The sequence below is a fragment of the Mustelus asterias genome, chromosome 6, assembly GCF_964213995.1.
Source record: "Mustelus asterias chromosome 6, sMusAst1.hap1.1, whole genome shotgun sequence".
NCBI classification, from domain to species: Eukaryota; Metazoa; Chordata; class Chondrichthyes; order Carcharhiniformes; family Triakidae; genus Mustelus; species Mustelus asterias.
The window spans coordinates 50,237,768-50,251,605 of record NC_135806.1 but is presented as its reverse complement, the minus strand read 5'-3'; the positions used below and the strand labels follow the sequence as shown (position 1 = coordinate 50,251,605).

The 13,838-nt window shown below is 40.0% G+C and overlaps 1 protein-coding gene across 7 annotated transcripts in view; it reads left to right on the top strand.

The window, feature by feature from the left end:
- The first annotated feature begins 1,651 nt into the window (after nt 1-1,651).
- Nucleotides 1,652-13,838, top strand: part of plaa (phospholipase A2-activating protein) — a 38,833-nt gene continuing 26,646 nt past the window's right edge. For 2 of the 7 annotated variants that reach the window (XM_078214295.1, XM_078214292.1), the window contains exons 1-6: nt 1,816-1,977; nt 3,824-3,875; nt 8,917-9,110; nt 10,663-10,763; nt 11,137-11,257; nt 12,956-13,123. In XM_078214295.1, the coding sequence (XP_078070421.1) occupies nt 8,939-9,110; nt 10,663-10,763; nt 11,137-11,257; nt 12,956-13,123 (562 nt within the window). In that variant the 5' untranslated portion in view covers nt 1,816-1,977; nt 3,824-3,875; nt 8,917-8,938. Of the gene's footprint in view, nt 1,978-3,823; nt 3,876-8,916; nt 9,111-10,662; nt 10,764-11,136; nt 11,258-12,955; nt 13,124-13,838 lie in introns of all 7 variants that reach the window. The other 5 variants (XM_078214294.1, XM_078214291.1, XM_078214296.1 and 2 more) reach the window with 4 other exon arrangements.

The window sequence follows — 13,838 nt, the reverse complement described above, 5'->3', positions numbered from 1 at the left end:
TGATTTCATTGCAGTGTTAATATAAGCCTACTTGTGACACTAATAAATAAACTTTAAACTTATCTCACAACAACAAAAAGACTACTGAAAATTAAAGCAGTGGGAACATAGTTAATTTGGTGGGATCTATAAAGCTTGCAGATAAACCAACAGGTTTATTTATTTGGAATCATGAGCTTTTGGAGCGCTGCTCCTTCATCAGGTGAGTGGAGAGGTAGGTTTCACAAACATGACATATATAGACAAAGACACAATTGCAAGATAATGGGTGGAATGCGAGTCTTTTCAGGTAATCAAGTCTTTACAGGTACAGGTCGCAGACTTGATTATCTGAAAAGAATCACATTCCAACCATTATCTTGCAATTGTGTCTTTGTTTATATATTCCACGTTTGTGAAACCTACCTCTCCGCTCACCTGATGAAGGAGCAGTGCTCTGAAAGCTCGTGATTCCAAATAAACCTGGTGTTGTGAGACTTCTTATTGTTGTCCATCATCCCAGTCCAACGCCGGCATCTCCACAACATAAAAAATAGGAACAGGTATGGATTATTTGGCTTGTTGAGTCTGCTCCTATGTCAGTAAAATCCTAGTTGATTTATTTCAACTTCACCTGAATCCATCTTCTTGCTTAAAGCTTATTTATTAGTGTAGGAGGAAACTGGAGGGCTTGGAAGAAACCTACGCAGATACAGAGAACATGCAGACTCCGCACAGACAGTGACCCAAGCCGGGAATCAACCCTGGGTCCTTAACACTGTGAGGCAGCAATGCTAACGACTGTGCCACCACGCCGTCCTTGGGCTCACTCCAAAAAACAATTCAAATTCAAATTGAATCCAATTCATGGTCTGCCACAAGAGATGATGTGGAGATGCCGGCGTTGGACTGGGGTAAACACAGTTAGAAGTTTAACAACACCAGGTTAAAATCCAACAGGTTGGACTTTAACCTGGTGTTGTTAAACTTCTTACTGTGCCACAAGAGAGGCATACTAGATCCAAGCTGACAAGAACAGGCATTATACCTGATCCCACATGCGGTGTCCACGGGCGTGGTTGAGGCCTTCCGCGACCGCTGGGCACCGCAGGGACTGGGGTGTATTATCGACCCTGATAATCACCTTTTGGTTTGACGTTTTAAGTTTCCTTTCGACTTTGTTTTTGGTTCGGGCTGTTCCCCCTTTCTTTTGGGGAGCTGCCCCTTTTAATTTGTCCCTAAGTTAGTTTGAGTTCGTTTACTTGGTTGGTATCAAAAGAAATACCTGATCCCACCCCTGATCTTAGCTCATTGGCCTTATGCATTGAGTGTTTTGGAGAGAAAGTTCATAGGCATTGAACTAGAGTGGGGCTACCTGTGTTACCTGTCTGACTCAGTGCCAGGACCGGGACGCTGGCTTCGACTTGGTCATCCGAACCTCTAGATGTCGTTGTGGTTCCCTCTCCCGCAGCCGCCGCCCCTCCCCGCCGGTGACTCCGCTCAGTAAACCCGCCGACACGAACAAAAAAAATTCTTAATCCTTTTTTTAAAATCCTCCCGTTAATTTGCTTTCTAACCAGAATTAAATGTGCACCTTTGTCCGGGCCCCGGCGAATGATAATGATCAGCCTTTGATGACGGTTACCATGGCTACGCACCCTCTGACCCGTCCGTGGCACGTTGATAATTGTTAACGTATATGTTTTTTTAAATGTTATGATTTTAAAAGTGTACCGATGGTTGAGAGTTTTGGCGGGAGCTGCATGTTGGATAATAATTTTGCAGCCAGGGGAGGGTGCTGGCTTTGCTACTCCCAGGGTGCCGCCATGTTACCGGCACACACGGCCAGGCCGACATGGCGTCGTCCGGATTCAGGCTCAGCTGCTCCTTAGCCGGTCACCAAATGGACGTCAGGGGTCTGGCCACCACTTTATTCCCCGTGGGAGCCTTCGTGTCCGTGTCCAGGGACCGCTCTGCTCGAGTGTGGGTGCCCAACAGGTAAAGAACTCATAAAGTTCGGGAGCTTAGCCATAGGCCTCGCCACAGAGAGAGAGAGAGAGGCGCCTCTGATGACTTGACAGCTTCAGCCCTGGGGTGGGGAAAATTGGTGAAATGGGGAAGGGAGTGCAATGTCCCCACTTTTAATACTCGGATCTCCATTCTACGTTTTTCTATACAAATGGGCAGCTTCTGGCGATCACCTGTATTGAAGGCAGATTATTTTTTTCTCTCTTTCGTTTTTCAATAAAGGAACTCTTAAAATTAAGGCCCTTCTCTCAATTTAGCAACAACTTGCATTTCCATAGCACCTTAAATGTTCCAAGGCCCTTCGCAGGAGTGTTATCAAATAAAACTGGACCCTGAGCCACAGAAGGCAATATGACAACAAGATTGGCTATAGAGATAGGGTTTTAAGACGTGGCTTTAAAGAGAGACCAATACTTTCAGGGTTGGAAGAGGTTACCGAGATCGAGAAGGGCAAGGCTATGCAGGATTTGAAATCCAGTATGAATGTAAGAGCATACAAATAGGAGGTGTAGGCCATTTGGACCTGTTGAGTCTGTTCCTCTGATAAATCAACTAGGATCTTGCTTCCAGTGGAAGAAAATTTCAAAGACTCATGACCCTCACAGAAAAAAAATTCTCATCTGTCTTAAATGAGCAACCCCTTATTTTTAAAAAGTGACCCCCAGTTCTAGATTCTCTGAGAGAAAGCATTCTCTCCACATCCAGCATGTCAATACCCCTCAAGAACTTAAAAGGTTTTGATCAAGTCAAAGAACAAAGAAAAATACTTTTCACTGTATGCTAATACATGTGACAATAATAAATCAAAATCAAATTCAGTAAGATCCTAGTTGATTTATCTCCACTCCACCTTCCAGCACCAACCTATTTTCCTTGATTTTCTTACTATCCAAAAATGTATTGATCTCTATCTTGAATGTACACACCAGCTGAATATCCACAGCTCTTGGGCTAAAAAATTCCTTTGAAGAAATTTCTCCTTGTTCTTCATTTCAGGGCCATTTTTTTGAACTCACCCGAGTTCCAGACCCCTCAGCCAGGGCAAATATCCCACCAGCATTTATCCTGCTAAGCCATTTAAGATTTTTTGTATGTTTCAATGAGATCACGCTTGTTCTTCTAAATAGATTAGAAGCAGTTCAGCGAAGCTTTACTAAACTAATACCAGGAATGGATGGGTTGTCTTACGAGGAAAGATTGAAGAGGTTAGATTTGTATCCACTACAGTTTCGAAGACGAAGAGGTGACTTAAGGCTTCTTGCTTGGCATGGATTGGAGGGCTGAATTTGATTTTGATTTATTATTGTCACATGTATTAGCATACAGTGAAAAGTATTTTTCTTTGTTCTTTGACTTGATCAAAACCTTTTAAGTTCTTGAGGGGTATTGACATGCTGGATGTGGAGAGAATGCTTTCTCTCAGAGAATCTAGAACTGGGGGGTCACTTTTTAAAAATAAGGGGTTGCTCATTTAAGACAGATGAGAATTTTTTTTCTGTGAGGGTCGTGAGTCTTTGAAATTTTCTTCCACTGGAAGCAGAGTCTATAGTTTTAAGGTAGAGCTAGATAGATTCTTGATTAACAAAGGAGTGAAAGATTAGCTGGGTAGACAGGAATGTGGAGTTGAAGTTACAAGCAGATCAGCCATGATCTTGAATGGTGGAGCAGGCTTGGGGAACCTACTACTTCTAATTTGTAAGTTCGTAACTCTGGGGAATGTTGACCAAGTCTCTTCAAAGGACAATCCTATGATCCCAGGAGTCAGTTTAGTGAGCCTTTGTTGCACTCCCTCTAAGGAAAACGTATCCTTTCTTAGGCAACAAGACCAAAACTGTACACGGGTGTGATTTTACCAAGACACAATTGCAGTAAGACTTTACTTTTCTACTCCAATCACATTGTATAAAAATGCTATTTGCTTTCTTAATTGCTGCTGTACCTGCATTTTAACCTAATGTTCATTGACATTCAAGTATTTCTGAAAACAAGCATTACCCAGTTTCTCACCTTTTTAAAAACAAAATCTGCTTCCCTATCATTCCTGCCAAAGTGGGTCACTGCACAATTTTCACTATGTAATCCATCTTCGATGTTCTTCCCCACTCGCTTAATTTGTCTATATCCCTTTACAACATCATTTCCATCTATATCGGTATCATGAGCAAAATGTGATAAGTTCTAATTCATTGACATGAGTTATAAAGAGCTGAGGTCCAAGCATAGATACTTGTGGTATCCCACTTGTTGTGGTCATAAATTTTGAAATTGAGAGGTTGAACCAGGAGTCAATGGAAGTCGGTGAGCAGGACTTGGTGTAAGTTAGCATATGGGCAGTAGAGATTTGAATAATCTTAAATTTATGGAGGATAGAAGACTGGACACCATCCAGGGATGCATTGGAATAGTCAAGAGCAGAGATGACAAAAGCACAGATGAGGAGGGCTTGACTAGCAAATGAGCTGAGGCAGGATCGATGTCACGCAATTCTCCAGAGGTTGAAATGGATGATCTTGATGATGGCACGGATATGTGGTCAGAAGCTCATCTTGGGTTCAAACATGACACCAAGGTTGCATAAAATGTTCAACTACGTCAAGAGGGGTTGTGCGGTGAGGAAGAGTTGGGTGCTGTAAGCATACAGGCGAAAACTGATACAGTTTTTGTTTTGAATAATGGGGTGTGGGGGAGGGGTGGAGCAGCAGCACTTAACTGATTGTGCTCTGTTGTCTTTTGGGGCCTTAGTTTTGATCTTAAACGAGAAGCCTGAGCAAACACATAACAGAAAAAGTTCTTGGGAAATTAATACAGACACAGAGCAGAACATCCTCATTCATTTTCAACAATAATTCATTTGGGTAAATTGAATATTTATATCATTGGTACAAGAGTTAGCTTCAGAAATCAGTTTTGATCCCACATTTATGATAATACAGATGTTTGCTGAGCTGTAATTGGACCGAGCACCTTTTTGGAGGAGCAAAACTTGTTAGGATTCCTGTTGATAGTTGCTAATCTGTGATCCACTGCTCAGAAATGTAGACAAGATGAGCACATATTGACAGCTCTTATTTTCCTTTGCAAGTGCAATTTGGATTTGGTGCTTTTCTTTAAAATCCTTGAATTGTGGTTCCTTAATATGCAATGATGACAAGCAATACAATATTTAAATTCTCTCCTTATAGCCTTGCGTTGTTTAACATCATTGCATATTTATGCACAGTAGTCCTGTGAATTTTGTGAAATTATTAGCATTGTTGAGTTTACAAAGAAAGATGCTGCATTAAGCTTGTTTCTTTCTTCATTGTTGCTGCTGAATCCTACCTACATATCCTGGACACAGGGAATAAAAGCATGAAGTGCTGTACGTGAATCTCAAAAAGTTAGTATGCAGGGACAGCAAGTGGCTATGAAGGCAAATAGAATATTGTCATTGTATGCAAGAGGAATGTAGTGTAAAAGTAGGGATGTTTTGCTACAGTTGTACAGGGCCTTGGTGAAACCACATATGAAGTGCTGTGTACAGTTTTGATCTCATTTAAGAAAGGATATAAATGAAGGGGTTATCTTGTGAGGAAAGGTTGGATAGGCTGGGCCTGTATCCATTGGAATTGATGTTATTGAAGTATGTAAAATCCTAAGCATACTTACCTGGGTGGATGCTGAAAGTATGTTTTCCCTTGTGGAAAAGGGTAGAACTAGGAGAGACAGTTTAGAAATAAGGGGTGTCCCATTTAAGACGGAAATGAGAAGAAATTTTCCCTCTGAGGATTGTGAATCTTTGCAACTCTTTCCCAGAGAGCAGTGGAGGCAGGGTCATTTAATATTTTTAAGGTCCTTGGCTAACAAGGAAGTCATCAAGGGTAGGTGGAATGTGGAGTCAGGCCACAATCAGATCAGCCATGACCTTATTGCATGGCGGAACAAGCTTGAGGGGGCAAATGGCCTGCTGCTCCTTAATTTGTATGCTAAAATGGGGAAGAGAAAAACATTGATATTTTCAGAGACATTTGCTTTTAGCTCCATTGAGGATTTGAAATAGAGGATGTTGGGTAATGTGCATTCCAATTGGTGTTTGCATCACCTCAGAACCCTGCCCTATGTCTGATTTCCAGTGAAGCCAAGTTTGTTTTTACAGCTGAGAGGTTGTAGTTGTATTGTTATAGGAGAATGAATTTTAGAAAAAAAATTGTTACATATTTTGCTCTTACCATCCCCCCTCAGGTTGTCTTTTCCTGCACTATATCAAACTTGCTTCCACAAGTCCAAAATGCTTAGAGTGGTGGGAAGGGTTTAGATTTTTGGTACTTGCCCAAAACAAAATACTGGAGCACAGTATGTACTGAATCACCTAAACTTATATTAACCGTTGGAGGAGAAATTGTATTATCTTGCCTGACCTTGCAGCTCTTGTTTTAAATATTGGGAAGATTGAAGCAATTGTTTTCAGTCCCTGCTCCAAACTTCGATCCCTAAGTACCAATTCCATTCTTTTCCTGTAACACTCTGCGATTAAGCTTGCCTCTTTGCAATCTTGATGTCACATTTCATCCCAAAATGAGCTTCCAATCCTGTATTCGTGCATTCATTAAGACTGCCTATTTCTTCCTCTGTAATGTTGCTCAACTGTCCCTGTCTCTGTTAATGAATACCTCATTCATGTCTTCGTTTCATCTAGACTCGACTATTCCAATACACCCTGGATGGTCTCCCACATTCTACACTTCTAAACTTAAGATCATCCAAACTCTACTGCCTGTATTTTAACTCTCAGCAAGTCCTGTTTCTTTATCACCCTTTTGCTTGCAGGCCTATCTTTGTTTCCAGTCAAGCAAAGCTTTAACTTTAAAATTCTCATCCTTATTTTCAATCCCACTGTGACCTCACCTCTCACTCTATCGGTGATCTTCTCAAGCCCCACAACTCTGAGGTACTGTGATCATCTAATTCTGGCCTCTTTAGTATCCCTGATTTTAATTCCTCCAACATTGGTGGTCGTATCTTCAGGTATCCTTGGCCCCAATCCCTGGACTACCTTGCTTGCACCTTAGAGCCTCTCTATTTTGCTTTCCTTCTTTTAAGACATTTCTTAAAACCTACCTTTTTGACTAAGCTTTTTAATATCTGACCTCATGTCTCCTTATGTGCCACGGTATCATGTTTTGTTTTATAATGCTCCTATGAAGTGCCTTGATAGGTTTAGCTCAGTTAGCTGGACAGCTGGTAAGTGATGCACAGCAATGCCAACAGCATGGGTTCAATTCCCATACCAGCTGAGGTTATTCACGAAGGCCTGCCTTCTCAATCTTGCCCTCGCCTGAGGTGTGATCCTCAGGTTAAACTACAAGTCAGCTCTCCCACTCAAAGGGGAAAGCAGCCAAGAGTCATCTAAGACAATGGTGACATTATCTTTACCTTTTATTAACTGTAAAGATGCTATATAAATATAAATTGTTGATGCAGTAATTTAAATAGAATTTGCCTTGTCCCCAAAGTGTTTGCAGTTACCCCTTTGTGCAAATTGAGACATGTGCTAATTATTAATCTTCTTAATACCACCTATCATTGGTCCATTCAAAATGTCTTATAGACCTTAAACATGCATAATTAGTTCACTCGTGTATTGTCCTACAGGTATGTTGTGAAACCAACTTTGGCAATCTTCAGTTATTGTTAATGGTGAATTAAAGGACTGCTTGCCATTTTCTGGAATGCAGAACATTGGGGATTTGGTTTGCAAAAAAAAATGTAAATTAGATGGTTGAAGTGTGCAGTGAAACTAAAAATAACGTGGGGAAACTTTTTTTTATATTCGCACATACAACTTTTTTTAATATTCACTCAGGACATTGGCGTCACTGACTAGGCCAGCACTTTTTTACTGCCCATCTCTAATTGCCCCTTTGAAAAGGTGATGGTGAGCCACCACCTTGAATCGCAGCTGTCCATGTGGTGTAGGAAAACCCATGAAGCTGTGAGGAAAATATGCTTGGGCAAAGTAAAGTATTGACAATTAGAACAACACCTTGGATGTAATTTGTTTAGAAGCAAAATAGAAATAACAAGCATAAATCCCCACTATAACAGAAATATCAGGATTTAAGTTCATGCTTTAATGATTAATCTGAAATAATAAGGCATGGTCTTGGAAATTTAGAGGCCAATTTTCAACCAAATTGCAATTAAAAATAAGAATGGGATAGAATTCAGCACCGTGTCAAAGTTAATAAAATTTAGGATGAGGTTGTGCATCAAATTTCAAGCAGATGCATGATTGCATACTGTTATAACAGCAAAATAATCCTGTAGACCGGAAAATTGACTGGCCTACTCCTATTTCTGAAGATCTTTAAATCCTAGATTAGATGTCTGATCTTTTCTGCATGTGCTGGTTTTAACTACATGATAGGTGAGGTGCTACACAGATTAGAGAGGGGAAATCAGTCAGACCGCCTTCAGTTTATGAAATGATTTCTGGCATTACCAGTTGTGTAATCCTTGTTGGTCATTGTGTTTTCTAATCTGGTTCCCTCTTTCTAGAGGAGCATACCCACAGTATTCTAACCTGGACTTTATGTTGACCAATTTTTGTCTATATAATCCTAACTCCTGCACAATTTAGCGATAATATACTCCACCTTTCAATGACCATAATAGGAAACAGTTCGATGTTGCAGGGGCTATCGCTGTCTTTTGGTAATTATTAATCATATTATGAATCTTGACATGTATGTTTTCCTTATTCAAGAAGTAAGGCTATCCAGACTGACAGACTGTAGGCCAATAACTTACATGATGAATATAGTAGAATTTTTTGGAAGGCTCTGTTTGATGCAATACTACTAATGTTTTACAGTTTGAAGCATTACCTCATTCTGGTGATGAAAGTTAACTGGATTGTTTCTATTTTAGTCCAAACAGGGGTTTTACAGAGATGCACTGTATGAATGGACATTCAAATTTTGTGTCTTGTGTGTGCATCATAGCACCCAATGACACATACCCTCGTGGACTGATTGTAACCGGAGGCAATGACCATAACATTTGTGTTTTCACTTTGGATAGCCCAGCACCATTGTACATTCTAAAGGGACATAAAAATACAGGTAAGAGTTCAGTATTCTATATGTTGATTTCCTAAATTGACTAATGCTAATTTGCAATGACCCTTTAAAATGCACAGCATTAGGGTGAGGTTTCACAGTTATCAAGCTGAAAGTTAGGATTATTTTTCACCAGATTTGAGGAAGTTAAGGGAGTGACTTTATAGAGTCAACAAGATTTATACATAATTGTAAGGGGGTTGATAATGACGGATTGTTTATATTGGTAAGCAAAATGTTAATGAGAGGCCAGATTTAATCCGAGATGATTTGCCTCCAACAATCTCAACCTTGTGCTAGGTATGACTCCAAACAGTGGAGAGTTTTCCCCCTCTTGCCATTGACTTCAATTTTGTTATGACTTCTTGATGCCAAACTCTTGTCACGTGCTGCCTTCATGTCAAGTGCAGTCCCCCTCACCTCACTTTGAGTTTGGCTCTTTTGAAAGAAGTTGTTCTACCAAAAACTTGTCAAACCAGAATTTGCTAGATGTTTTTAAAAGGAAGTTGGGTAGTTGCTTGGAAAAAGAGGTACTTTAATGTGTATGCCACAGATTTTAATGAGACAAATGGCTTGTTACTGTATTGTATATCATATTAATTTCAGTTACATTGCCATTGCAGGTTATATTTAGTGAAATGCACTTTTAAAATTTTTATGAATAACATACACTTTTTGGAAAATTGTATTTTATGTACTCTTGGCACTTAATATTGTTGAATTTTGATTATGCTTCATGGTGGAGCAATGTCGGTGGATAATGGAAATTGAGAGAAGAAAGATTTTGCTTTCACATCTCCATGGTATTCCAAAGTGTTTCGTAATTAATTTTGAAATTTGGTCTCTATGGCTGTCATACAAACATACATAACCAATGTGTTCTCAACAATATTCCATTTGCAACAGTAAAGGTGAATGATCAGTTAACTAATTTTTGGTCATATTAACTGACACTGGGAGAACTTTCTGCTTTTCATCAAAAGAGTGTTGTGGGATCTTTTGGGAAACACTAGTCATGTTGAATCTGAAAATTAAATCTATGATATTGTGGTGCTTAAAACTTCACTGAAGTGACAACCTAGGTTATGTGCGCCAGTCCTGGAATAGAGTCGTAGAGTTCTACAGCACAGAAAAAGGCTCTTCGACCTACAGTGTCTGTGCCGGTGAAAGATACCAACTTACCTATGCTAATCTAATTTTCCAGCAGTTGGCCCATAGCCTTGTGTGCCTTGGCATCACAAATGCGTATCTAAATACTTCTTAAATACTTATAAATTTTCTTGAAAAGAAGTATCGGGATTTTAATGTCTACTGCTTTCTTATTTGAATCTGACTGACTTGTGGCTGAATATTAGAATATCTTGGAATTGAATTCTACCAAATACTGAATGTTTTGACTGAATCTAGAGCATGTGCAAAATCAATTAAAAAACCTGCATTGTGTATAGATAGTTTATTCAGAACTAAATCCAACTTGTGCCTCATCATTCATTATTTGTTTAAATAATCCAGGTTCCACACTACACAGTTTTTCATGCATTTTTCTTTCTTCTAGTCTGTAGTCTGTCAGCTGGAAAATTTGGGACGTTACTTAGTGGATCTTGGGACACAACCTCTAAAGTCTGGCTAAATGAGAAATGTTTGATGACTTTACAGGTATATCTTATTTTCTAAAGTAAAGTTTATTTATTAGTCATAAGTAAGGCTCACATTAACACTGCAATGAAGTTACTGTGAAATTCCTCTAGTCGCCACACTCCAGTGCCTGTTCGGGTCAATGCACCTAACCAGCATGTCTTTCAGACTGTGGGCGGAAACCAGAGCACCCGGAGGAAACCCACATAGACACAGGGAGAATGTGCAAACTCCACACAGACAGTGACCCAAGCCGGGAATTGAACCCAGGTCTCTGGCGCTGTGAGGCAGCAGTGCTAACTACTGTACCACCATGCTGCCCATATCCCTTTAACAAAAATGGTTAAGTGCATTCTTTTGCTGTGCAATTATTTTGAATGTGTTTTGCTTTTAGGGTCACACAGCAGCAGTGTGGGCAGTAAAAATACTCCCTGAACAAGGTTTCATGCTGACAGGTTCTGCTGACAAGACAATTAAGATGTGGAAAGCAGGCCGATGTGAGCATACGTTTACGGGTATGTCTGTTTATTTTGGACAGATGCAATTCATAGTTTCATGCATATTTGCTGTTGAAATAAAGTGAATTTTACTAAATGTCTTTGAATTCTAAAATCATGAAAAATGACCACCGATCTTTAAAATAACTTCTCTCTGCTAAAAATATCACCTCAGCAAGAAAACCTTTAAAATCTTAACTAAATTTTAATGTGTTTTTCTATAAATCTTTTTAAAAAAGGAGAAACATCGGGTAAATGCACTGCACTTTTGGACCATACAACAGGCTTTCTGCTAAATTAATTGATTGATGTACAGTCCCAACACAATCTGATTTGGAATTGAAGCTACACAACATAGTTGAAATGAAGTATGCATAAAAATGTTCCTAAAACTATGTGCCCAAGTATATTTGCAACTTTACTAAACCAGTCTCTAAGCTGACTATGGATTTCTTCATAAAAGTATATTTCCATTTATTTAAGATTATCGGTGTTAAATCTAAGTCAAATGTCCAACGTACAGTTGATGTTCCAAGTGGGCAGAACAAAGTTAATCTATCAAAATTAGACTGATGAATTATTAGCACAGTATTCATAGAACCATAGAATCTGTACAATGCAGAAAGAGGCCATTCAGCCCATCAGGTCTGCACTGTCTCTCCAAAACAGCATCCCACCCAGGCCTGTCCCTCCACCCTATCTCTGCAACCCCATGCATTTATCATGGTTAATCCACCTAATATGCACATTTTTGGACACTAAGGGGCAACTTAGCATGACCAATCCACGTATCTTTGGACTGTGGGAGGAAATCGGAGCACCCGGAGGAAACCCACGCAGATACTGGGAGAACGTGCAAACTCCACACACTCACCCAAAGCTGAAATCGAATCCGGCTCCCTGACACTAAGGCAGCAGTGCTAATCACTGTGCCACCTTACTGCCCTTGTAGATCAGAAGATGTACTAATTGTCAGTAGCAAGTCAATAAGGGCATAACAAAAGCAAGCAAAGTGGTAGAGTTCATTTCTAGAGGATAGAATTGTAAAGTGGAGAAGTCATGCTGAACTTTTATGAAACATTAATTGAACCACATTTAGTGGCACTGGAGGGAATGCAAATGAAATTATAGGAATGGTACCTGAACAACAGAGTTATCAGGAAAGGAACAGGCTGCATTTTTCCCCCCAGTGAAGGTTCAGGGGTGACCTAATAGAGGTCTTTAAAACTATGAAAGGTTTTGATAGAGTAAGCAGAATGACAGAGTTTTTATTTGTGGGAACAGTAAAATTAGAGACCATCAATTCAAGATAGTCACCAAAAATTAAATAGTAAATTCAGAGGAATTTCCTTAACTCAGATAATGATGAGAACATAGAACTCACTGCCACATTGTGATAGTATTGATGCATTTAACAGAAAACTTAGAGAAACATCTGAGCAGGAATGAAATAGGTGAGGATGGTTGGGAGGAGACTTGAGTTGGGAGGAGACTTGAGTGGGGCATCAATGCCATCGTGGACTAGCTGGTTCGAATGGCTTATTTTATATTATATGACATACTTGCATGCAAAACCCACTCTTAATTATCATTCTGAAAGAGTTTACTGTTTTTGATTTTGGGTTCCTGTTCATGTTTTTAGAAAGACTTTTCTGTGACAATTGATGGAAAGCATTTCTCAGTTATGTTTTTTATATTAACTTTGGCCTTTTTTAGGTCATAACGACTGTGTTAGAGGACTGGCCATTTTGAATGAATTAGAGTTCCTGTCTTGCAGTAACGATGCCACCATTCGCCGATGGCAAATCTCTGGGCAATGTTTGCACATTTATTATGGACATACAAATTATATCTATTCCTTATCAGTCTTCCCAAATGGAGAAGGTAAGGTTTTTTTTTGTTTTAAAAGTAACTCCACAGCTGCCCTCATTTAGGGTGCATTTGATGCACTTAAATTTAACTGGCCAGACTGCAAGTATTTGCATGCATTGAATCATATATTTGAAGCAATTTGTTAGCAATTAAATGGTAGATCTGACCAGTTGAATTTGTGCCAAGATTTGTTGTGCTCTTCAGATGCTTTATTCTCAGGACCTAAAAGTTCAAATGCAATTTTCCGCCTAATAGTATTCATCTCTCCAATATGTGCACTTGTATCCATCTTGAATCTGATCAAATAATGTAGGTAATGTTACTTTTGGACAAATTGGAGACTGTTTGGAACTAGTGTTCTTACAGTAAGGGAGCTAAAGCATGCAGCACTTCAAGATTGCTTTGCATCAATAGGAGAGCTCAACTCTTGAGGTAGAAATTAGAATCACTACTGCTCTGCAGTAGCACGGAGCAGGTGCCATGGCCACACTGGGGGGATTGTGGAGGCCTTTGAAGCCCCTGGGTGGTAGGGGCATGAACGGGCAATGCTTATTGGGCAATGCCAGCCTGGCTGTGCCCACCTGGCACCCTGTCAATGCCCAGTTGGGCACCATAAGTGTGCCAGGGCAGTGCCATGGGGGTGGGGCTATGATGGGGGGGGGGGGTGCTTATGTAGGGAGGGCAGTTCTGCAGGGGGGGAACTCTGCAGGTGGGTTGGATATCTCGG